The sequence below is a fragment of the Bufo gargarizans genome, chromosome 2 (assembly GCF_014858855.1).
Source record: "Bufo gargarizans isolate SCDJY-AF-19 chromosome 2, ASM1485885v1, whole genome shotgun sequence".
Classification (NCBI taxonomy): domain Eukaryota; kingdom Metazoa; phylum Chordata; class Amphibia; order Anura; family Bufonidae; genus Bufo; species Bufo gargarizans.
Window position 1 is genome coordinate 321,236,542 of NC_058081.1, and position 25,515 is coordinate 321,262,056.

The 25,515-nt window shown below is 47.3% G+C and overlaps 1 protein-coding gene across 1 annotated transcript in view; it reads right to left on the minus strand.

Moving 5' to 3' along the window:
• Window positions 1–5,007: 5,007 nt before the first annotated feature.
• LOC122925870 overlaps window positions 5,008–25,515 on the minus strand; it is a 156,049-nt gene continuing 135,541 nt past the window's right edge. The window contains exons 2-5 of the mRNA XM_044277219.1: window positions 22,809–23,001; window positions 21,254–21,475; window positions 11,585–11,703; window positions 5,008–5,139 (exon numbers count right to left, since the gene is read on the minus strand). Coding sequence (XP_044133154.1) covers window positions 5,008–5,139; window positions 11,585–11,703; window positions 21,254–21,475; window positions 22,809–23,001 — 666 coding nt within the window. The remainder of the gene's footprint in view (window positions 5,140–11,584; window positions 11,704–21,253; window positions 21,476–22,808; window positions 23,002–25,515) is intronic.

The window sequence follows — 25,515 nt, forward strand, 5'->3', positions numbered from 1 at the left end:
TTCCAAGTCTAATTCTGTCAGTAAACCTATACCTGTCACCCAGCGCCTAAATACTAGGCCTCAAATTTATATCCAGCTAAATCTGTCGTTACTGCTGTACTGTTGTGGCTGGGCAAGTTATTTAGTGTCCGTCAAAGCACATTTTTTGTTCTGGGTTGAAATACAATTCCCAATTTAGCAATTTCCTAATTTAGTGGTTTCTGCTGTATCAGAGCTATTTGAAATCTATCCCTAAAAGGGTATATAATATTCAAGGTGCACATAGGGTCATTCTGAATAACTTCACACACACGCTACTGTGCATTTCCAAGTCTAATTCCGTCAGTAAACCTATACCTGTCACCCAGCGCCTAAATAATAGGCCTCAAATTTATAGTCAGCTAAATCTGTCGTTACTGGTGTGGCTGGTCAAGTTATTTAGTGTCCGTCAAAGCATATTTTTTGTTCTGGGTTGAAATACAATTCCCAATTTAGCAATTTCCTAATTTAGTGGTTTCTGCTGTATCAGAGCTATTTGAAATCTATCCCTAAAAGGGTATATCAGATTCAAGGTGCACATAGGGTCATTCTGAATAACTTCACACACACGCTACTGTGCATTTCCAAGTCTAATTCTGTCAGTAAACCTATACCTGTCACCCAGCGCCTAAATACTAGGCCTCAAATTTATATCCAGCTAAATCTGTCGTTACTGCTGTACTGTTGTGGCTGGGCAAGTTATTTAGTGTCCGTCAAAGCACATTTTTTGTTCTGGGTTGAAATACAATTCCCAATTTAGCAATTTCCTAATTTAGTGGTTTCTGCTATATCAGTGCTATTTGAAATCTATCCCTAAAAGGGTATATAATATTCAAGGTGCACATAGGGTCATTCTGAATAACTTCACACACACGCTACTGTGCATTTCCAAGTCTAATTCTGTCAGTAAATCTATACCTGTCACCCAGCGCCTAAATACTAGGCCTCAAATTTATATTCAGCTAAATCTGTTGTTACTGCTGTACTGTTGTGGCTGGGCAAGTTATTTAGTGTCCGTCAAAGCACATTTTTTGTTCTGGGTTGAAATACAATTCCCAATTTAGCAATTTCCTAATTTAGTGGTTTCTGCTGTATCAGGCCTACTTTAAATACATCCCTAAAAGGGTATATCAGAATCAAGGTGCTGATAGGGTCATTCTCAATAACTTCCCACACACGCTACTGTGCATATCCCAGTCTAATTCTGTCCGTAAAACGTATACCTGTCACCCAGCGCCTAAATACTAGGCCTCAAATTCATAGTCAGCTAAATCTGTGGTTACTGCTGTGCCTGTATTAGTGTAATACGGTACCTAAATAGATAGCCAGATAGTGTTAGGTGTCTGTAAAAAAAGGCCTGAATTTGAATTCAATACATTGGGCCAAATAATATTTTTGTTGTTGTGGTGAACGATAACAATGAGGAAAACATCTAGTAAGGGACGCGGACGTGGACATGGTCGTGGTGGTGTTAGTGGACCCTCTGGTGCTGGGAGAGGACGTGGCCGTTCTGCCACATCCACACGTCCTAGTGTACCAACTACCTCAGGTCCCAGTAGCCGCCAGAATTTACAGCGATATATGGTGGGGCCCAATGCCGTTCTAAGGATGGTAAGGCCTGAGCAGGTACAGGCATTAGTCAATTGGGTGGCCGACAGTGGATCCAGCACGTTCACATTATCTCCCACCCAGTCTTCTGCAGAAAGCGCACAGATGGCGCCTGAAAACCAACCCCATCAGTCTGTCACATCACCCCCATGCATATCAGGGAAACTGTCTGAGCCTCAAGTTATGCAGCAGTCTCTTATGCTGTTTGAAGACTCTGCTGGCAGGGTTTCCCAAGGGCATTCACCTAGCCCTTCCCCAGCGGTGGAAGACATAGACTGCACTGACGCACAACCACTTATGTTTCCTGATGATGAGGACATGGGAATACCACCTCAGCAAGTCTCTGATGATGACGAAACACAGGTGCCAACTGCTGCGTCTTTCTGCAGTGTTCAGACTGAACAGGAGGTCAGGGATCAAGACTGGGTGGAAGACGATGCAGGGGACGATGAGGTCCTAGACCCCACATGGAATGAAGGTCGTGCCACTGACTTTCACAGTTCGGAGGAAGAGGCAGTGGTGAGACCGAGCCAACAGCGTAGCAAAAGAGGGAGCAGTGGGCAAAAGCAGAACACCCGCCGCCAAGAGATTCCGCCTGCTACTGACCGCCGCCATCTGGGACCGAGCACCCCAAAGGCAGCGTCAAGGAGTTCCCTGGCATGGCACTTCTTCAAACAATGTGCTGACGACAAGACCCGAGTGGTTTGCACGCTGTGCCATCAGAGCCTGAAGCGAGGCATTAACGTTCTGAACCTTAGCACAACCTGCATGACCAGGCACCTGCATGCAAAGCATGAACTGCAGTGGAGTAAACACCTTAAAAACAAGGAAGTCACTCAGGCTCCCCCTGCTACCTCTTCTGCTGCTGCCGCCTCGGCCTCTTCTGCTGCTGCCGCCTCGGCCTCTTCCTCCGCCTCTGGAGGAACGTTGGCACCTGCCGCCCAGCAAACAGGGGATGTACCACCAACACCACCACCACCTCCGTCACCAAGCATCTCAACCGTGTCACACGGCAGCGTTCAGCTCTCCATCTCACAAACATTTGAGAGAAAGCATAAATTCCCACCTAGCCACCCTCGATCCCTGGCCCTGAATGCCTGCATTTCTAAACTACTGGCCTATGAAATGCTGTAATTTAGGCTGGTGGACACAGACAGCTTCAAACAGCTCATGTCGCTTGCTGTCCCACAGTATGTTGTTCCCAGCCGCCACTACTTCTCCAAGAGAGCCGTGCCTTCCCTGCACAACCAAGTATCCGATAAAATCAAGTGTGCACTGCGCAACGCCATCTGTAGCAAGGTCCACCTAACCACAGATACGTGGACCAGTAAGCACGGCCAGGGACGCTATATCTCCCTAACTGCACACTGGGTAAATGTAGTGGCAGCTGGGCCCCAGGCGGAGATCTGTTTGGCGCACATCCTTCCGCCGCCAAGGATCGCAGGGCAACATTCTTTGCCTCCTGTTGCCACCTCCTCCTTCTCGGCTTCCTCCTCCTCTTCTTCCACCTGCTCATCCAGTCAGCCACACACCTTCACCACCAACTTCAGCACAGCCCGGGGTAAACGTCAGCAGGCCATTCTGAAACTCATATGTTTAGGGGACAGGCCCCACACCGCACAGGAGTTGTGGCGGGGTATAGAACAACAGACCGACGAGTGGTTGCTGCCGGTGAGCCTCAAGCCCGGCCTGGTGGTGTGCGATAATGGGCGAAATCTCGTTGCAGCTCTGGGACTAGCCGGTTTGACGCACATCCCTTGCTTGGCGCATGTGCTGAATTTGGTGGTGCAGAAGTTCATTCACAACTACCCCGACATGTCAGAGCTGCTGCATAAAGTGCGGGCCGTCTGTTCGCGCTTCCGGCGTTCACATCCTGCCGCTGCTCGCCTGTCTGAGCTACAGCGTAACTTTGGCCTTCCCGCTCACCGCCTCAAATGCGACGTGCCCACCAGGTGGAACTCCACCTTGCACATGCTGGACAGACTGTGCAAGCAGCAGCAGGCCATAGTGGAGTTTCAGCTGCACCACGCACGGGTCAGTCGCACTACGGAACAGCACCACTTCACCACCAATGACTGGGCCTCCATGCGAGACCTGTGTGCCCTGTTGCGCTGTTTCGAGTACTCCACCAACATGGCCAGTGGCGATGACGCCGTTATCAGCGTTACAATACCACTTCTATGTCTCCTTGAGAAAACACTTAGGGCGATAATGGAAGAGGAGGTGGCCCAGGAGGAGGAGGAGGAGGAGGAGGAAGAGGGGTCATTTTTAGCACTGGACTGTTGCAGTGGTGGCTGACGTGAAGCCTGATTCTCTGCTATGACATGCAGACTAATTCTCTGCTGACATGAAGACAGATTCTCTGTTACGGAACCTCTCTCCTCTGCCTGTGTGCTGTGCCTAAATATATGACAATGGACTGTTAGAGTGGTGGCTGACGTGAAGCCTGATTCTCTGCTATGACATGCAGACTGATTCTCTGCTGACATGAAGCCAGATCCTCTGTAACGGGACCTCTCTCCTCTGCCTGTGTGCTGGGCCTAAATATATGACAATGGATTGTTGCAGTGGTGGCTGACGTGAAGCCTGATTCTCTGCTATGACATGCAGACTGATTCTCTGCTGACATGAAGCCAGATCCTCTGTTACGGGACCTCTCTCCTCTGCCTGTGTTCTGGGCCTAAATATATGCCAATGGACTGTTGCAGTGGTGGGTGACGTGAAGCCAGATTCTCTGCTATGGGACCTCTCTCCAATTGATATTGGTTAATTTTTATTTATTTTATTTTTATTTTTATTCATTTCCCTATCCACATTTGTTTGCATGGGATTTACCTACATGTTGCTGCCTTTTGCAGCCCTCTAGCCCTTTCCTGGGCTGTTTTACAGCCTTTTTAGTGCCGAAAAGTTCGGGTCCCCATTGACTTCAATGGGGTTCGGGTTCGGGACAAAGTTCGGATCGGGTTCGGATCCCGAACCCGAACATTTCCGGGAAGTTCGGCCGAACTTCTCGAACCCGAACATCCAGGTGTCCGCTCAACTCTACCCATGACACATCCATCAGGTGGTACAGGACAGCCAATTGAAAATTTTCAGCACATGGACATACCCCCTACCTTATAAATAGACCTGATCTGGCCGCCATTTTACATTCTGTCTTTTGTAAGTGTAGGGAGAGGTTGCTGTGTGGAGCAGGGACAGACTGTTATTGACACAAATTGCTAGCTAATAGGTCCACAAAAGTCCTTCTAAAACGACAGATTGAAGCGGGGTGTTATATACCAATATACTTGGTTGGGAAACACTGTTATATGCCCATTTCCTCCCCCCTCCACCTTATTTTATATTCTCTTTTTACTGAATTTCTCCTAAGCTTTATTACTATTTACTAGGGTCGGTTCCTCTACCTTTGGAAACTCCTGGCAGGCAAACTCTGTGTGAGGAGGGTGTCTGGACTCTGGAGAGGCTTTTCTCGTGGCTGGCTTGCTCCTGTGCTCCGATAAGATCAGATGTCTGTGGGCAAAGTCATGGGCAACATAAATTAATAAAACACTTGAAGTTCCAAGGAGAGTTAGGAGACATTATACTGTATGGGGCAGCCACAAGGAGACGTTACACTGTATGGGGGCAGCCACAAGGAGACGTTATACTGTATGGGGGCAGCCACAAGGAAACGTTATACTGTATGGGGGTAGCCACAAGGAGACGTTACACTGTATAGGGGCAGCCACAAGGAGACGTTATACTGTATGGGGGCAGCCACAAGGAGACGTCATACTGTATGGGGGCAGCCACAAGGAGACGTCATACTGTATGGGGGCAGCCACAAAGAGACTGTATGGGGGCCACAAGGAGACATTATACTGTATGGGGGCCACAAGAAGACATTATACTGTATGGGGGCAGCCACAAGGAGACGTTATACTGTATGGGGGCAGCCACAAGGCGACGTTATACTGTATGGGGGCAGCCACAAGGAGACGTTATACTGTATGGGGGCAGCCACAAGGAGACGTTATACTGTATGGGTGCCACAAGGAGACGTTATACTGTATGGGGGCAGCCACAAGGAGACTGTATGGGGGCCACAAGGAGATATTATAATGTATGGGGGCCACAAGGAGACGTTATACTGTATGGGGGCAGCCACAAGGAGACGTTATACTGTATGGGGGCAGCCACAAGGAGACGTCATACTGTATGGGGGCAGCCACAAGGAGACGTTATACTGTATAGGGGCAGCCACAAAGAGACTGTATGGGGGCCACAAGGAGACATTATACTGTATGGGGGCCACAAGGAGACATTATACTGTATGGGGGCCACAAGGAGACGTTATACTGTATGGGGGCAGCCACAAGGAGACGTTATACTGTATGGGGGCTACAAGGAGACGTTATACTGTATGGGGGCAGTCAAAAGGAGACTGTATGGGGGCCAGAAGGAGACGTTATACTGTATGGGGGCCACAAGAAGACGTTATACTGTATGGGGGCAGCCACAAGGAGACTGTATGGGGGCCACAAGGAGATATTATACTGTATGGGGGCCACAAGGAGACGTTATACTGTATGGGGGCAGCCACAAGGAGACGTTATACTGTATGGGGGCAGCCACAAGGAGACGTTATACTGTATGCGGGCCACAAGGAGACATACTATAAGGAGTCAGGACAACAATTTTTGAAGCTCCTCCCTCCTCAGTATAATAGTCTTGTGGCCATCATACAGTAATGTATAATTCTTCTTGCCCTAATGCCTGCTTTTAGAGATCAATGTGCAGCTTGCAGGCAGGAACGGAAGGACCAGGGCCATAGAAGACAGACACAACACCTTTATTTCTTCTAACTGGTTATAATCTTCTAACTAAGCTTTATACACTTACTAGGGTCGGTTCCTATAACTTTTAAAACTACTGGCAGGCGAACTCTGTTTGAGGAGGCCTCTAGAGAGGCTTTTCCCGCGGCTGGCTTGCTCTTGTGCTCCGATTTGGAGATCAGATGTCTGTGGGTGGAGGAACCGGGGACGGTGGCGGCCGCTGCGGAAAGTGTGAATCAGAGCAGCCGCGGGAAAAGTCTCTTTCCAGACAACCTCCACCAAATGCAGAACTGGTCACGTCGGATGGCTGTGGGCGGAGTCTTAAACATGGGAGGAGCCGGGGACAGCGGAGGCCGCTGGTAATCCGGGCGAGGGGGCGGAGACTGGGAGCAAGAAGAAGCTGTTTTTGCTGTGCGACAGTGCGAGATGCAGGGGCAGGCCGCGGACGGACACATTTAGAAGCGGCGCACAGGTATCGGCAGTGGTATCGGGGACATTTGCACTAGTACAAGTACTTGTGCAAATGTCCGGTATCGGTCCCGATACTGATACTGGTATCGGGACATCCCTAGTTTTTATAACTGGTGTGATATACCAGTGGCCCCCCAAAACGACAGATTGAAGCGGGGTGTCATATACCAATATACTTTCAGAATAGTGCATTTGGGTACTGCAGAATTTTTTGGCTGTTTTGCTGCATTCCCTCTGCTACACACAGTGACAAAACAGTACTGGAAAAAAAGATTATAACTGGTGTGATATACCAGTGGCCCCCCAAAACGACAGATTGAAGCGGGGTGTTATATACCGAAATACTTTCATAATAGTGGGTACTGCAGAATTTTTTGGCTGTTTTGCTGTGTTCCCTCTGCTATACACAGTGACAAACGGTACTGGAAAAAAAGTATTATAACTGGTGTGATATACCAGTGGCCCCCCAAAACGACAGATTGAAGCTGGGTGTTATATACCGATATACTTTCATAATAGTGTATTTGGGTACTGCAGAATTTTTTGGCTGTTTTTCTGCGTTCCCTCTGCTACACACAGTGACAAACGGTACTGGAATTTTTTTATACCAGTGGCCCCCCCAAAACGACAGATTGAAGCGGGGTGTTATATACCAATATACTTTCATTATAGTGTATTTGGGTACTGCAGAATTTTTTGGCTGTTTTGCTGCATTCCCTCTGCTTCATACAGTGACAAACGGTACTGGAAAAAATTATTATAACTGGTGTGATATACCAGTGGCCCCCCAAAACAATAGTGGCCCCCCTTTTGTCACAGGGTCATTTAAAAAATGACAGGCAAAGGAAGAGGCAGGCCCTTCCACAGGGGTTGTAGGGGTAGGGCAGGAGCACCAGGCCAGAGCCAAAGTGGGAAGTTGCAGAAGGTGTGTTCGATTACGTCAAAGGACACACCAGACTTGGTTGAGTGGCTCACTCAGCCTTCCGCTTCTGCCCCTCCTCAACCTCTCTATCTGCACCCTCTTCACTCTCTGCTGTGTGCACCCCCAAAGACACCACTACCACCATTAACCCTCCTCTTGAGTCGCAGGAATTCTTATCCGATCCATTACAAGACATTTCCGATGCGCAGCCATTCTTGGCATCGGATTAGGAAGAGGAGGTAGCAACGGCCGCCACTCAGCAGTCTGACGACAGTACCCTGATCAGCCCAAGGAGGTCAGTCCCCGCTGTTGCTGCCTACTCTGAGATCTCTGTTAGTGGTGGGGAAGGTGACGTCGATGATGACGTGTCTATGGACGTCACGTGGGTGCCCACAAGAGAGGAAGATGAGGGGAGTTCAGAGGGAGAGATGGACCAGCAGATAGGCAGGAGAAGCAGGCAGAACTTACATTGCACAGGAGGGAAATCCCAGACTGCTAATGTATCAGGAGTGAGCCATCTACCACGCACAGTCACATCTGGTGCTCCCAGGACGCCGGCACATGGATCCGCAGGGTGGGCTTTTTTTAACGTGTCCGCTGCTAACAATAGTGTTGCCATCTGCAGCCTTTGCAGTCAACGCATAAGTCGCGGTAAGCCCAACACTCACCTAGGGATGACCGCCTTAAGAAGGCACCTGGCCTCCCATCACCAAGCCCAGTGGGAGCAACGCCGTCAGAACCCACAAAGCCACACTCCAGGCGCATAACGTCCAGTCTCTTCTCCTTGTCTTCTCTCCTCCCAATTGTCCTCCACTCCACCTTCCATCATGCCGTCCTCACGTTTATCAGGCAAAAGGCAGGCTTCCGTGGCCCAAATGTTAGAGCGTAAAAAGACGATGACGCCAGATAACACTCTTGCCCACCGGTTGACCGCTGGCTTGTCGGAACTGATAGCCCGCCAACTACTGCCATATAAACTGGTGGACTCGGAGGCCTTTAGAAAATTTGTGGCCATTGGAACACTGCAATGGAAGGTCCCAGGAAGGAAATATTTCTCCCAGAAGGGCATCCCAGAGCTATATGGCAACGTTCAGCGGCAAGTGAATGTATCTCTGGCACAAAGTGTCGGTGCCAAGATACATCTGACCACAGACACGTGGTCTAGCAAACACGGGCAGGGAAGGTACATAACTTTTACTGCCCACTGGGTGAACCTTCTGACGGCCGTCAAGCATGCAACCCATGGCACCCGTGTAGATTTGGCTTTACTGCCTACTCCATCCTCCCTCTCCTCCTCGGCTGACTCCTCCTTTTCCGCTGCCCCGTCTCTTCCGCTGCGCCCCCCAAGATCCCCAGAACTTTTTCGACATGCCAGGTGAAAAGTTGCCATGCTGTGCTGCGTCTGTTGTGCCTGGAAGCCAAGAGCCACACCGGTCCTGCACTCCTTTCAGCTTTGCGTTCACAGGCAGATCAGTGGCTAACCACACTCAATTTGACAGTTGGTAAAGTGGTGTGCGACAACGGTGCCAATCTGCTGAGCGCGCTGAAACAGGGCACACGTCCTGAACTTGGTCGTGCAGCGATTCGTTGCTAAATACCCCGGGGTCCAGGACATCTTAAGGCAGGCCAGGAAAATCTCTGGCCATTTCAGAAGATCTTAAACGGCCATGGCTCGCCTTGCTGACATTCAGCAGCAACACAACCTGCCCGTCAGACGTCTGATTTGTGACTTCCCAACGCGATGGAACTCAACCTTGTATATGCTTGATAGGAGCTGCTTGATAGGCTGCTCCAGCAGAAAAGTGCAGTTAACGACTACCTGTACGAACTCTGCGGAGCTTGTTTTTTTTTTCACCACGCCAGTGGCTGCTCATGCGCGACGCATGCACACTTCTGCGCCCATTTGATGAGATCACCAAACTGGTCAGTAGCAGCCAGGGCACCATCAGTGACATCGTACCTTACGCCTTCTTTCTGGAGTGTGCATTGCGTCGTGTCATTGATCAAGCCGACGAGGAGCAGGAAGATGAGGAAGTCGCAATGCTGGATGAATTCCTAGGGGGGACTACTCCAACTGAGACAAGTCAACAACAGGAGTCTGAAGAGGAGTCAAAGGAGGATGGTGCCGGGGCAGATGAGGAGGGGCAAGAAGAGCATGCTTTAAACCTTTCTTGGATCCCTGGTGTTGTCCGTGGATGGGGGAAGGAGAACGAGGACGACATTATCCTGGATGATGAGCAGGAGCCAGGCCACTACACCGCTTCCAGTTTAGTACAAATGGGGTCCTTCATGCTCTAGTGTTTTAAGAGGGACCCCTGTATAAAAATCATAAAGGGCAAGGACCAGTACTGGGTGGCAACGTACTTAGACCCACGGTACAAACAAAAAATGGCGGAAATGTTACCACCATCACAGAGGGATGTCGGAATGCAGCACTTCCTGGCCTTGCTTCGAGAAATGCTGCATTCTGCTTTTGCTGGCGCTGGCAGAGGAATTTCTACTCACAGAGAAACAGTTGCGGGTACCAATCCAACAGCGCCTGCAAGAAGAGGGCGGTTTGAAGATGTGTTGGTCATTTCTGATATGAGATCAGTCTTTCAGCCGACCTATCGACAGCTGTCCTCAGGATCCAGCCTCAGGGAACGCCTAGACAGACAGGTGTCCAACTACATTGGGTTAACGGCCGATGTGGATACTCTGAGAAGTGATGAACCCCTGGACTACTGGCTGGGCAGGCTTGACCTCTGGTCAGAGCTGGCACAATTTGCCATGGAACTGTTGGCTTGCCCCTCGTCCAGTGTCCTGTCCGAAAAGGACGTTCAGCGCAGCAGGGGGGATCGTGACCGATAAGCGCACTCGCCTAGCTCACGACAGTGTTGACTATGTCACATTTCTAAAAATTAATGAGGCATGGATCTCGGAGGAGTTCAACACATGTGACCAGTAGACCATGTTTGATTCAAATTCCTCATGACAGCCCACAAATATCCACCACCATCCATAACAATTCATGGTCCCTGTCTTAAGTAAATACAGCGGCATAAAAGGCCTTTTATGTTTGTTGAATGCCTAATTTTTGGGGCCTGTAGTGGCCGACACTTACTTATTTATCCTGTGAACGGCTAATGTACCTCCAGCCACAGAATAAAAAGTTCTTTGCTGTCAGGTGAAAGCCTGTTGGCTAACTATTGGGGCCTGTACTGGCCGACACTTACTTCTTTATCCTGTGAACGGCTAATGTACCTCCAGCCACAGAATACAAAGTTCTTAGCTGTCAGGTGAATGCCTGTTGGCTAATTTTTGGGGCCTGTACTGGCCGACACTTACCTCTTTATCCTGTGAACGGCTAATGTACCTCCAGCCACAGAATACAAAGTTCTTAGCTGTCAGGTGAATGCCTGTTGGCTAATTTTTGGGGCCTGTTATGTCCGACACTTACCTCTTTATCCTGTGAATGCCTAATTTTGCTGACTGGAATTTAAAATCAATGGGTCTGTAACCGTTCCGCTAAATTGTGGAATGGATGCGAACCCATTTTACAGACGTGTGAATGGACCCAATATGTATTTGACATGTATTTACAGGCTGTTGTCAGTTCTGACTGATTTAGGCCGAGCTATTACACTAAAACAGAGCAATATTACAAAAACCAAAATACACGTTATAACTGTCTAAACGATTTATATAACTTATTAGAAAAAATATATATTTATGGCAACTTTTCCAATAGCAGGAGCATCTCCTGCACCCCCTTCATGGCCTGGAGGTGCCTCTCCTCCATGACCTTCATCCGCTCCTGAATGGCCCGCATATCCTGGCGGTGCTCCTTCTGCATTTTGGCCAATTTGGCCTTCATGGTCTTCAGTACTGTTTTAAAAAAATTTTTTTTACATTATTTGCAATTCTTATTAAACCTTTAAACCATGATTTTGTGGTGCATATGACTTTTTGATCGCTTGCTATTACACCTTTTTGTGATAAAGGTTGTCCAAAAAATGCCTTTTTGGAGAGTTTCAATTTCTTGTTTAGAAAGGTGTCCATCTGAGGGGTTACTTGGTATGATATTTTTATACAGCTGGTTGTTACAGATGCGGCAAGACCTAATATGTTTCCTTATTTTTTTGTTATTTCTGTTTTACACAATAAAAGCATTGTTGAACCAAAAATAATTTATATTTTAGTGTCTCCATAGTTTGAGAGCCATATTATTATTTTTATTTGGCGATTGTCTAATGGCAGGGTCTCATTTTTGGCAGAATGAAATGACAGATTGGTACTATTTTGGGGGGCATATGCCTTTTTTGATAGCTTGGTGTTGCACTTTTAGTGATGTTAGGTCACTAAATTATATATTTTTTTTTTACAGTGTTCACCTGAGGGGTTAGATCATAGGATATTGTTATAGAGACGGTTGATATGTACATGGCAGTACAAAATATGTCTGTTTGTCTATTTTTTTACTTTTTTTCTTTATTTTTGTTTAAAGTCTTTATACACATTGACAATTTAAATCTCCATACGTTAGTGATATTTATGATGATTATATATTTTGTGATATTTCAGTACAGTATAATTTTATTTTGTTTGTTATTTAGTGATAGTTCTATAGTTTAATATTATTTATTTGTTAAGTTATTGTTTTTAATGTAGATTAAAGGGTTATTGTCCAATGTTCTTTTTTTGTATTACTATAGTGTATGTTATCCCCCCATTGTTGGCCCTTTTTATTGTTATGTACATGTTATGGATAGGGATGAGCGAACTCGAACTGTATAGTTCGGGTTCGTACCGAATTTTGGGGTGTCCGTGACACGGACCCGAACCCGGACATTTTCGTAAAAGTCCGGGTTCGGGTTCGGTGTTCGTCGCTTTCTTCGCGCTTTTGTGACGCTTTCTTGGCGCTTTTTGAAAGGCTGCAAAGCAGCCAATCAACAAGCGTCATACTACTTGCCCCAAGAGGCCATCACAGCCATGCCTACTATTGGCATGGCTGTGATTGGCCAGAGCACCATGTGACCCAGCCTCTATTTAAGCTGGAGTCACATAGCGCCGCCCGTCACTCTGCTCTGATTAGCGTAGGGAGAGGTTGCGGCTGCGACAGTAGGGCGAGATTAGGCAGATTAACTCCTCCAAAGGACTTGATTAACTGATCGATCTGCAGCTGTGGATCATTGAGCTGCTGATCCTCAATTGCTCACTGTTTTTAGGCTGCACAGACCGTTTGTCAGTCTCATTTTTCTGGGGTGATCGGCGGCCATTTTGTGTCTTGTGGTGCGCCAGCACAAGCTGCGACCAAGTGCATTTAACCCTCAATGGTGTGGTTGTTTTTTGGCTAAAGCCTACATCAGGGTGAAGCTGTCACACCAAGTGCATTTAACCAGCAATAGTCTGTTCATTTTTTGGCCATATACAAAATCAGGGGCAAGCTGCGCCTGTCACCAAGTGCATTTAACCCTCAATGGTGTGGTTGTTTTTTGGCTAAAGCCTACATCAGGGTGAAGCTGTCACACCAAGTGCATTTAACCAGCAATAGTCTGTTCATTTTTTGGCCATATACAAAATCAGGGGCAAGCTGCGCCTGTCACCAAGTGCATTTAACCCTCAATGGTGTGGTTGTTTTTTGGCTAAAGCCTACATCAGGGTGAAGCTGTCTCACCAAGTGCATTTAACCAGCAATAGTCTGTTCATTTTTTGGCCATATACAAAATCAGGGGCAAGCTGCGCCTGTCACCAAGTGCATTTAACCCTCAATGGTGTGGTTGTTTTTTGGCTAAAGCCTACATCAGGGTGAAGCTGTCACACCAAGTGCATTTAACCAGCAATAGTCTGTTCATTTTTTGGCCATATCCCAGTCTAATTCTGTCACTAAATCCATACCGGTCACCCAGCGCCTAAATACTAGGCCTCAAATTTATATCCAGCTAAATCTGTCCCTAGTGCTGTAGCTGGGCGAGTTATTTAGTGTCCGTTCAAGCACATTTCTTGTTCTGGGTTGAAATACAATTCCCAATTTAGCAATTTCATAATTTAGTGGTTCCTGCTATATCAGAGCTATTTGAAATCTATCCCAAAAAGGGTATATAATATTGAAGGTGCACATTGGGTCATTCAGAATAACTTCACACACACCCGCTACTGTGTATTTCCAAGTCTAATTCTGTCACTAAACCCATACCTGTCACCCAGCGCCTAAATACTAGGCCTCAAATTTAAATCCCTCTAAATCTCTCGTTACCCACCGCTGTACTGTTGTTGCTGGGCAAGATATTTAGTGTCCGTCAAAGCACATTTTTTGTTCTGGGTTGAAGTACAATTCCCAATTTAGCAATTTCATAATTTAGTGGTTTCTGCTATATCAGAGCTATTTGAAATCTATCCCTAAAAGGGTATATAATATTGAAGGTGCACATAGGGTCATTCAGAATAACTTCACACACACGCTTCTGTGCATTTCCAAGTCTAATTCTGTCACTAAATCCATACCGGTGACCCAGCGCCTAAATACTAGGCCTCAAATTTAAATCCCTCTAAATCTCTCGTTACCCACCACTGTACTGTTGTTGCTGGGCAAGATATTTAGTGTCCGTCAAAGCACATTTTTTGTTCTGGGTTGAAGTACAATTCCCAATTTAGCAATTTCATAATTTAGTGGTTTCTGCTATATCAGAGCTATTTGAAATCTATCCCTAAAAGGGTATATAATATTGAAGGTGCACATAGGGTCATTCAGAATAACTTCACACACACGCTTCTGTGCATTTCCAAGTCTAATTCTGTCACTAAATCCATACCGGTGACCCAGCGCCTAAATACTAGGCCTCAAATTTAAATCCCTCTAAATCTCTCGTTACCCACCGCTGTACTGTTGTTGCTGGGCAAGATATTTAGTGTCCGTCAAAGCACATTTTTTGTTCTGGGTTGAAGTACAATTCCCAATTTAGCAATTTCATAATTTAGTGGTTTCTGCTATATCAGAGCTATTTGAAATCTATCCCTAAAAGGGTATATAATATTGAAGGTGCACATAGGGTCATTCAGAATAACTTCACACACACGCTTCTGTGCATTTCCAAGTCTAATTCTGTCACTAAATCCATACCGGTGACCCAGCGCCTAAATACTAGGCCTCAAATTTAAATCCCTCTAAATCTCTCGTTACCCACCGCTGTACTGTTGTTGCTGGGCAAGATATTTAGTGTCCGTCAAAGCACATTTTTTGTTCTGGGTTGAAGTACAATTCCCAATTTAGCAATTTCATAATTTAGTGGTTCCTGCTATATCAGAGCTATTTGAAATCTATCCCTAAAAGGGTATATAATATTGAAGGTGCACATAGGGTCATTCAGAATAACTTCACACACACCCGCTACTGTGTATTTCCAAGTCTAATTCTGTCACTAAATCCCATACCTGTCACCCAGCGCCTAAATACTAGGCCTCAAATTTAAATCCCTCTAAATCTCTCGTTACCCACCGCTGTACTGTTGTTGCTGGGCAAGATATTTAGTGTCCGTCAAAGCACATTTTTTGTTCTGGGTTGAAGTACAATTCCCAATTTAGCAATTTCATAATTTAGTGGTTTCTGCTATATCAGAGCTATTTGAAATCTATCCCTAAAAGGGTATATAATATTGAAGGTGCACATAGGGTCATTCAGAATAACTTCACACACACGCTTCTGTGCATTTCCAAGTCTAATTCTGTCACTAAATCCATACCGGTGACCCAGCGCCTAAATACTAGGCCTCAAATTTAAATCCCTCTAAATCTCTCGTTACCCACCGCTGTACTGTTGTTGCTGGGCAAGATATTTAGTGTCCGTCAAAGCACATTTTTTGTTCTGGGTTGAAGTACAATTCCCAATTTAGCAATTTCATAATTTAGTGGTTCCTGCTATATCAGAGCTATTTGAAATCTATCCCTAAAAGGGTATATAATATTGAAGGTGCACATTAGGGTCATTCAGAATAACTTCACACACACCCGCTACTGTGTATTTCCAAGTCTAATTCTGTCACTAAACCCATACCTGTCACCCAGCGCCTAAATACTAGGCCTCAAATTTAAATCCCTCTAAATCTCTCGTTACCCGCTGTACTGTTGTAGCTGGGAAAGTTATTTAGTGTCCCGTCAAAGCACATTTTTTGTTCTGGGTTGAAGTACAATTCCCAATTTAGCAATTTCATAATTTAGTGGTTCCTGCTATATCAGAGCTATTTGAAATCTATCCCAAAAAGGGTATATAATATTCAAGGTGCACATTGGGTCATTCAGAATAACTTCACACACACGCTTCTGTGCATTTCCAAGTCTAATTCTGTCACTAAATCCATACCGGTCACCCAGCGCCTAAATACTAGGCCTCAAATTTATATCCCGCTGAATTTGAATACAATACATTGGGCCAAATAATATATTTGTTGTTGTGGTGAACCATAACAATGAGAAAAACATCTAGTAAGGGACGCGGACGTGGACATGGTCGTGGTGGTGTTAGTGGACCCTCTGGTGCTGGGAGAGGACGTGGCCGTTCTGCCACATCCACACGTCCTAGTGTACCAACTACCTCAGGTCCCAGTAGCCGCCAGAATTTACAGCGATATATGGTGGGGCCCAATGCCGTTCTAAGGATGGTAAGGCCTGAGCAGGTACAGGCATTAGTCAATTGGGTGGCCGACAGTGGATCCAGCACGTTCACATTATCTCCCACCCAGTCTTCTGCAGAAAGCGCACAGATGGCGCCTGAAAACCAACCCCATCAGTCTGTCACATCACCCCCATGCATACCAGGGAAACTGTCTCAGCCTCAAGTTATGCAGCAGTCTCTTATGCTGTTTGAAGACTCCGCTGGCAGGGTTTCCCAAGGGCATCCACCTAGCCCTTCCCCAGCGGTGAAAGACATAGAATGCACTGACGCACAACCACTTATGTTTCCTGATGATGAGGACATGGGAATACCACCTCAGCATGTCTCTGATGATGACGAAACACAGGTGCCAACTGCTGCGTCTTTCTGCAGTGTGCAGACTGAACAGGAGGTCAGGGATCAAGACTGGGTGGAAGACGATGCAGGGGACGATGAGGTCCTAGACCCCACATGGAATGAAGGTCGTGCCACTGACTTTCACAGTTCGGAGGAAGAGGCAGTGGTGAGACCGAGCCAACAGCGTAGCAAAAGAGGGAGCAGTGGGCAAAAGCAGAACACCCGCCGCCAAGAGACTCCGCCTGCTACTGACCGCCGCCATCTGGGACCGAGCACCCCAAAGGCAGCTTCAAGGAGTTCCCTGGCATGGCACTTCTTCAAACAATGTGCTGACGACAAGACCCGAGTGGTTTGCACGCTGTGCCATCAGAGCCTGAAGCGAGGCATTAACGTTCTGAACCTGAGCACAACCTGCATGACCAGGCACCTGCATGCAAAGCATGAACTGCAGTGGAGTAAACACCTTAAAACCAAGGAAGTCACTCAGGCTCCCCCTGCTACCTCTTCTGCTGCTGCCGCCTCGGCCTATTCTGCTGCTGCCGCCTCGGCCTCTTCCTCCGCCTCTGGAGGAACGTTGGCACCTGCCGCCCAGCAAACAGGGGATGTACCACCAACACCACCACCACCACCTCCGTCACCAAGCGTCTCAACCATGTCACACGCCAGCGTTCAGCTCTCCATCTCACAAACATTTGATAGAAAGCGTAAATTCCCACCTAGCCACCCTCGATCCCTGGCCCTGAATGCCAGCATTTCTAAACTACTGGCCTATGAAATGCTGTCATTTAGGCTGGTGGACACAGACAGCTTCAAACAGCTCATGTCGCTTGCTGTCCCACAGTATGTTGTTCCCAGCCGGCACTACTTCTCCAAGAGAGCCGTGCCTTCCCTGCACAACCAAGTATCCGATAAAATCAAGTGTGCACTGCGCAACGCCATCTGTAGCAAGGTCCACCTAACCACAGATACGTGGACCAGTAAGCACGGCCAGGGACGCTATATCTCCCTAACTGCACACTGGGTAAATGTAGTGGCAGCTGGGCCCCAGGCGGAGAGCTGTTTGGCGCACGTCCTGCCGCCGCCAAGGATCGCAGGGCAACATTCTTTGCCTCCTGTTGCCACCTCCTCCTTCTCGGCTTCCTCCTCCTCTTCTTCCACCTGCTCATCCAGTCAGCCACACACCTTCACCACCAACTTCAGCACAGCCCGGGGTAAACGTCAGCAGGCCATTCTGAAACTCATATGTTTGGGGGACAGGCCCCACACCGCACAGGAGTTGTGGCGGGGTATTGAACAACAGACCGACGAGTGGTTGCTGCCGGTGAGCCTCAAGCCCGGCCTGGTGGTGTGTGATAATGGGCGAAATCTCGTTGCAGCTCTGGGACTAGCCAATTTGACGCACATCCCTTGCTTGGCGCATGTGCTGAATTTGGTGGTGCAGAAGTTCATTCACAACTACCCCGACATGTCAGAGCTGCTGCATAAAGTGCGGGCCGTCTGTTCGCGCTTCCGGCGTTCACATCCTGCCGCTGCTCGCCTGTCTGCGCTACAGCGTAACTTCGGCCTTCCCGCTCACCGCCTCATATGCGACGTGCCCACCAGGTGGAACTCCACCTTGCACATGCTGGACAGACTGTGCGAGCAGCAGCAGGCCATAGTGGAGTTTCAGCTGCAGCACGCACGGGTCAGTCGCACTACAGAACAGCACCACTTCACCACCAATGACTGGGCCTCCATGCGAGACCTGTGTGCCCTGTTGCGCTGTTTCGAGTACTCCACCAACATGGCCAGTGGCGATGACACCGTTATCAGCGTTACAATACCACTTCTATGTCTCCTTGAGAAAACACTTAGGGCGATGATGGAACAGGAGGTGGCCCAGGAGGAGGAGGAGGAGGATGAGGAAGAGGGGTCATTTTTAGCACTTTCAGGCCAGTCTCTTCGAAGTGACTCAGAGGGAGGTTTTTTGCAACAGCAGAGGCCAGGTACAAATGTGGCCAGCCAGGGCCCACTACTGGAGGACGAGGAGGACGAGGATGAGGAGGAGGTGGAGGAGGATGAGGATGAAGCATGGTCACAGCGGGGTGGCACCCAACGCAGCTCGGGTCCATCACTGGTGCGTGGCTGGGGGGAAAGGCAGGACGATGACGATACGCCTCCCACAGAGGACAGCTTGTCCTTACCCCTGGGCAGCCTGGCACACATGAGCGACTACATGCTGCAGTGCCTGCGCAACGACAGCAGAGTTGCCCACATTTTAACCTGTGCGGACTACTGGGTTGCCACCCTGCTGGATCCACGCTACAAAGACAATGTGCCCACCTTACTTCCTGCACTGGAGCGTGATAGGAAGATGCGCGAGTACAAGCGCACGTTGGTAGACGCGCTACTGAGAGCATTCCCAAATGTCACAGGGGAACAAGTGGAAGCCCAAGGCCAAGGCAGAGGAGGAGCAAGAGGTCGCCAAGGCAGCTGTGTCACGGCCAGCTCCTCTGAGGGCAGGGTTAGCATGGCAGAGATGTGGAAAACTTTTGTCAACACGCCACAGCTAACTGCACCACCACCTGATACGCAACGTGTTAGCAGGAGGCAACATTTCACTAACATGGTGGAACAGTACGTGTGCACACCCCTCCACGTACTGACTGATGGTTCGGCCCCATTCAACTTCTGGGTCTCTAAATTGTCCACGTGGCCAGAGCTAGCCTTTTATGCCTTGGAGGTGCTGGCCTGCCCGGCAGCCAGCGTTTTGTCTGAACGTGTATTCAGCACGGCAGGGGGCGTCATTACAGACAAACGCAGCCGCCTGTCTACAGCCAATGTGGACAAGCTGACGTTCATAAAAATGAACCAGGCATGGATCCCACAGGACCTGTCCGTCCCTTGTCCAGATTAGACATTAACTACCTCCCCATAACCATATATTATTGGACTCCAGGGCACTTCCTCATTCAATCCTATTTTTATTTTCATTTTACCATTATATTGCGATGCTACCCAAAGTTGAATGAACCTCTCCTCTGCCTGTGTGCTAGGCCTAAATATATGCCAATGGACTGTTGCAGTGGTGGCTGACATGAAGCCTGATTCTCTGCTATGACATGCAGACTAATTCTCTGCTGACATGAAGCCAGATTGTCTGTTACGGGACCTCTCTCCTCTGCCTGGGTGCTGGGCCTAAATTTATGACAATGGACTGTTGCAGTGGTGGCTGACGTGAAGCCTGATTCTCTGCTATGACATGCAGACTGATTCTCTGCTGACATGAAGCCAGATTGTCTGTTACGGGACCTCTCTGCTCTGCCTGTGTGCTAGGCCTAAATATATGCCAATGGACTGTTGCAGTGGTGGGTGACGTGAAGCCTCATTCTCTGCTATGACATGCAGACTAATTCTCTGCTGACATGAAGACAGATTCTCTGTTACGGGACCTCTCTCCTCTGCCTGTGTGTGTGCTGGGCCTAAATATATGCCAATGGACTGTTGCAGTGGTGGCTGACGTGAAGCCTCATTCTCTGCTATGACATGCAGACTGATTCTCTGCTGACATGAAGCCAGATTCTCTGTTACGGGACCTCTCTCCTCTGCCTGTGTGTGTGCTGGGCCTAAATATATGCCAATGGACTGTTGCAGTGGTGGCTGACGTGAAGCCTCATTCTCTGCTATGACATGCAGACTAATTCTCTGCTGACATGAAGACAGATTCTCTGTTACGGGACCTCCCTCCTCTGCCTGGGTGCTGGGCCTAAATATATGCCAATGGACTGTTGCAGTGGTGGCTGACGTGAAGCCTCATTCTCTGCTATGACATGCAGACTGATTCTCTGCTGACATGAAGCCAGATTCTCTGTTACGGGACCTCTCTCCTCTGCCTGTGTGTGCTGGGCCTAAATATATGCCAATGGACTGTTGCAGTGGTGGCTGACGTGAAGCCTCATTCTCTGCTATGACATGCAGACTGATTCTCTGCTGACATGAAGACAGATTCTCTGTTACGGGACCTCTCTCCTCTGCCTGGGTGCCGGGGCCTAAATATCTGAGAATGGACTGTTCCAGTGGTGGGTGACGGGAAGCCAGATTCTCTGCTATGGAACCTCTCTCCAATTGATTTTGGTTAATTTTTATTTATTTAATTTTTATTTTAATTAATTTCCCTATCCACATTTGTTTGCAGGGGATTTACCTACATGTTGCTGCCTTTTGCAGCCCTCTAGCCCTTTCCTGGGCTGTTTTACAGCCGTTTTAGTGCCGAAAAGTTCGGGTCCCCATTGCCTTCAATGGGGTTCGGGTTCGGGACGAAGTTCGGATCGGGTTCGGATCCCGAACCCGAACATTTCCGGGATGTTCGGCCGAACTTCTCGAACCCGAACATCCAGGTGTTCGCTCAACTCTAGTTATGGATACATAATCATATTGCTATCTGCACCTATTTACCCTCCTGGATGGGGCTGGTGATCGCATCCTCTTCCTCCGAGTCCTGAGATGGGGAGGTGCTGGAGGGTCCAGCACTTTCCACCTCCACTTCCTTCACTTCTCCCACATCTGGTGGGGGTGGCTCAATAGGCTGGGAGGGTCTAGCCTCCTCCTCCTCCTCAACCTCCACCACCTCCACGGCCTCCGTCGATTGCCTTCTCCGAATAGAGGGAATAGGAACTTCTGTAATCACAGAATGTTCAGATTTTAGAGAAACAACTCAGAAATCTTAACAACATTAGATTTCAATATGGAGGTATCTATATATAATTGCAGTGGCTGTCAGCTTTATGCCACATAACTCAATAAAAAATGAACAGCATGCAAACAGACATCCCCTCCCCAGTGTTTTGCTGAAACAATAGGGAGAAAGGAGACCCATGGGATGGGATTATCTCCTGAGTGTATCATAGGATGATCTACTTCTCTACACCAGAGCCGGCTACTTCTTAATCCCATCACTAACACCATAGAACAAAGGGACAAATAAACTAACACATTCAATGGGAGTCTCAGAGCAGAGTTAACCCTTATTACATTTATGGATTCACACCATGCTACTTTAATGGGGAATAGGAAAGATGTGGCCTATAAACTCAACAAAATATCCTGGTTTATAGTTCCCTCTAACCCAAATATGCCAGAGTGGGCGTCTCCATAGTCCTGGGTCCATAGCCCGTAGGAAGGAGGCTATTCCTTAGGCTTCTACTGCAGACCCAGTGATGGTTCAGCCCGTCACTTGTCTGGCACAAAGCCAACACATCACATCACCCAAAGAACACCATCCCCACAATGAAACATGGTTGTGGCAGCATCATGCTGGGGGGATGTTTTTCAGCAGCTGGGACTGGGAAACTGGTCAGAGTTGAGGAAAACATGGACAGGGATATTCTTGAGCAAAACCTGTACCACTCTGTGTGTGATTTGAGGCTAGGACGGAGGTTCACCTTCCAGCAGGACAATAACCCCAAACACACTGCTAAAGCAACACGTAACTGTGTGGAAACATGTAAATGTGTTGGAATGGCCTAGTCAAAGCCCAGATCTCAATCCAATAGAAAATCTGTGGTCAGACTTAACGATTGCTGTTCACAAGCGCAAACCATCCAATTGGAAGGAGCTGCAGCAGTTTTGCAAGGAGTAATGGGCAAAAATCCCAGTGGTAAGATGTGACAAGCTCATAGAGACTTATCCAAAGCGACTTGGAGCTGTGATTGCCGCAAAAGGTGGCTCTACAAAGTATTGACTTTAGGGGGGTGAAGAGTTATGCACATTGACCTTTTCAGTTATTTTGTCCTGTTTGTTGTATGCTTTACAATTAACCAATTTAAAAAAAGTTATAAGTTGTAGGCATGTTCTACTAATTACATGATGCAAATCCTCAAACAATCCATGTTAATTCCAGGAAGTGAGACAACAACAAAAAGAACGAAGTCAAGGGGGGTGAATACTTTTGCTTAGCACTGTACACATTACAGAGTGTTGGCAAAACAGACAAAAGTTATTTACGCATCACCTGGACATTTTTCGTCCTGGATTCTTTTTATAAACCGGGAGTGTCTGCGCTTCATGTCTGACCATATTTTAATGATGGTCAGACGGTGGTGTTTGAGACACGTTTTGCGACAGATCTCAAATGCCAGCTCCCGCACAATCCGCTGCTTCTCGGCGTAGGACCGGGTGCGGTCGTTTCCCTGCCCCAATATCCGCTGCAAGATAAAAATGCAAGCATATAATCCCTATTTTTAACAATAATAGTATTGAAAATAATTTACTCAAGTAAGGCTACTTTCACACTGGCGTTTTGAATTCCGTTTGTGAGATCCGTTTCAGGGATCTCACAAACGGTTCAAAACGGATCAGTTCAGCCCCAATGCATTCTGAATGGATAAGGATCCATTCAGAATGCATCAGTTTGGCTCCATTCCGCCTTCATTCCGCTCTGGATGCGGACACCAAAACGCTGCTTGCGGAGCCAATCAGATCCGTCCTGACTTACCATGTAAGTCAATGGGAGCGGATCCGTTTTCACTGACACAATATGGTGCAATTGAAAACGGATCCATCCCACATTGACTTTCAATGTAAGTCAGGGCGGATCCGTTTTGACTTTGTTCTTCATAATGCAACCGGATCCGTTCTGAACGGATACAATCGTTTCCATTATATGTGCGGATCCGTCTGTGCAGATACCAGATCCGCACCTAACGCAGGTGTGAAAGTAGCCTAAACTGCAAAAAGTATTTAAGTCTTTGAAGTGGAAATATTAGATTTAGGCCGCCTGCACACGGAAGTGTTTTTTCACAACTACGGACCGTACAAACCCGTCCTGCAAAGTAGACGAGCGCACAGTGTCATTGGTTGCTATGACGCCTTGTGCTTCTGGCCACCACTGCTGTACTGTAATACACTTGAATGATCTATACAAGTGTATTACTGTACAGTGGTGGTGGCAAGAAGCAAATGGAGTCATAGCGAGTTAGCAACCAATGACGCCGTGTGCTCGTCCACTCTGCAGGATGGCAGCCTGGGTCTTTACGGTCTGTATTTGTGAAAAAACACGTGCGTATGCATGCGGACTTACTGTTATGGTTAGAAGTTTTATCCTGCAATCCATGTACTAGTTTAGTAGCTCTTCTCTGAACTTTCTCCAAAGTATAAATATCCTTCTGGAGATATGGTCTCCAGTACTGCGCACAATACTCCAAATGAGGTCTCACTAGTGCTCTGTAGAGCGGCATGAGCGCCTCCCTCTTTCTACTGGTAATGCCTCTCCCTATACACCCAAGCATTCTGCTAGCATTTCCTGCTGCTCTATGACATTGTCTGCCTACCTTTAAGTCTTCTGAAATAATGACCCCTAAATCCCTTTCCTCAGATACTGAGGTTAGGACTGTATCACTGATTTTATATTCTGGTCTTGGGTTTTTACGCCCCAGGCGCATTATCTTGCACTTATCAACATTAAATTTAGTTGCCAGATTTTTGACCATTCCTCTAGTTTTCCTAAGTCCTTTTCCATTTGGTGTATCCCTCCAGGAACATCAACCCTGTTATAAATCTTTGTGTCATCAGCAAAAAGACACACCTTACCATTGAGGCCTTCTGCAATTTTGCTGATAAAGATATTAAACAATATGGGTCCCAGAACAGATCCCCGAGGTACCCCACTGGTAACAAGACCTTGGTCTGAATATACTCCATTGACTACAACCCTCTGTTGCCTGTCCCTCAGCCACTGCCTAATCCATTCAACAATATGGGAGTCCAATCCCAAAGACTGCAATTTATTGATAAGCCTTCTATGTGGGACAGTATCAAAAGCCTTACTAAAGTCTAGATAAGCGATGTCTACTGCACCTCCGCCATCTATTATTTTAGTCACCCAATCAAAAAAGTAAACCCATGCTGTTTTTCATCTTTCAATCCATGGGATTTTAGATGTTCCACAATCCTCTCCTTAAGTATGGTTTCCATTAATTTCCCCACTATTGATGTCAGGCTTACTGGCCTATAGTTGCCCGATTCCTCCCTACTACCTTTCTTGTGAATGGGCACAACATTTGCTAATTTCCAATCTTCTGGGACGACTCCTGTTGCCAGTGATTGGTTAAATAAATCTGTTAATGGTTTTGCTAGTTCACCGCTGAGCTCTTTTAATAGCTTTAATACTTCTGGTATGTCAGTATCCATGTTGTGGGACTATGTGTGCACATTTAGTAAGTATTTTGTGGCTGCAAATATGACCTAGAGGCTTTTTCAGGTTCGCCTGCCATTAAAATGAAACATTTGATCGCGTTCGCGAACCGTCCCAGCAGATGTTCGTCCATCATAAAAAAATACAGTATATCTAATGAAAAAGGCACATTTAAATAATATTATATTATCTGTCTATACAAGTTTTACAAAGATCTATTTATTGAAAGCCAAAATACATCTGTAAAGCCTCATTCACACATCAGTGTTTAGTCAGTGATTTCCATCAGTGACTGTGAGCAAAAACCAGGATTGGAGCCCCCACAGAGATAAGGTATAAGAAAAAGATCTGGCCCTGTTCTGTGTTTAGAGCCGCACCTGGTTTTCGCTCAAAATCACTGATGGAAATCACTGACCAAACACTGACATGTGAGGCATAAAGCATTAAATGTATATACTGATGCTACATCATAAGACACCAGATGAATGCTTTTTATCAGCATATTTACACACATTAAGCTCTAGTT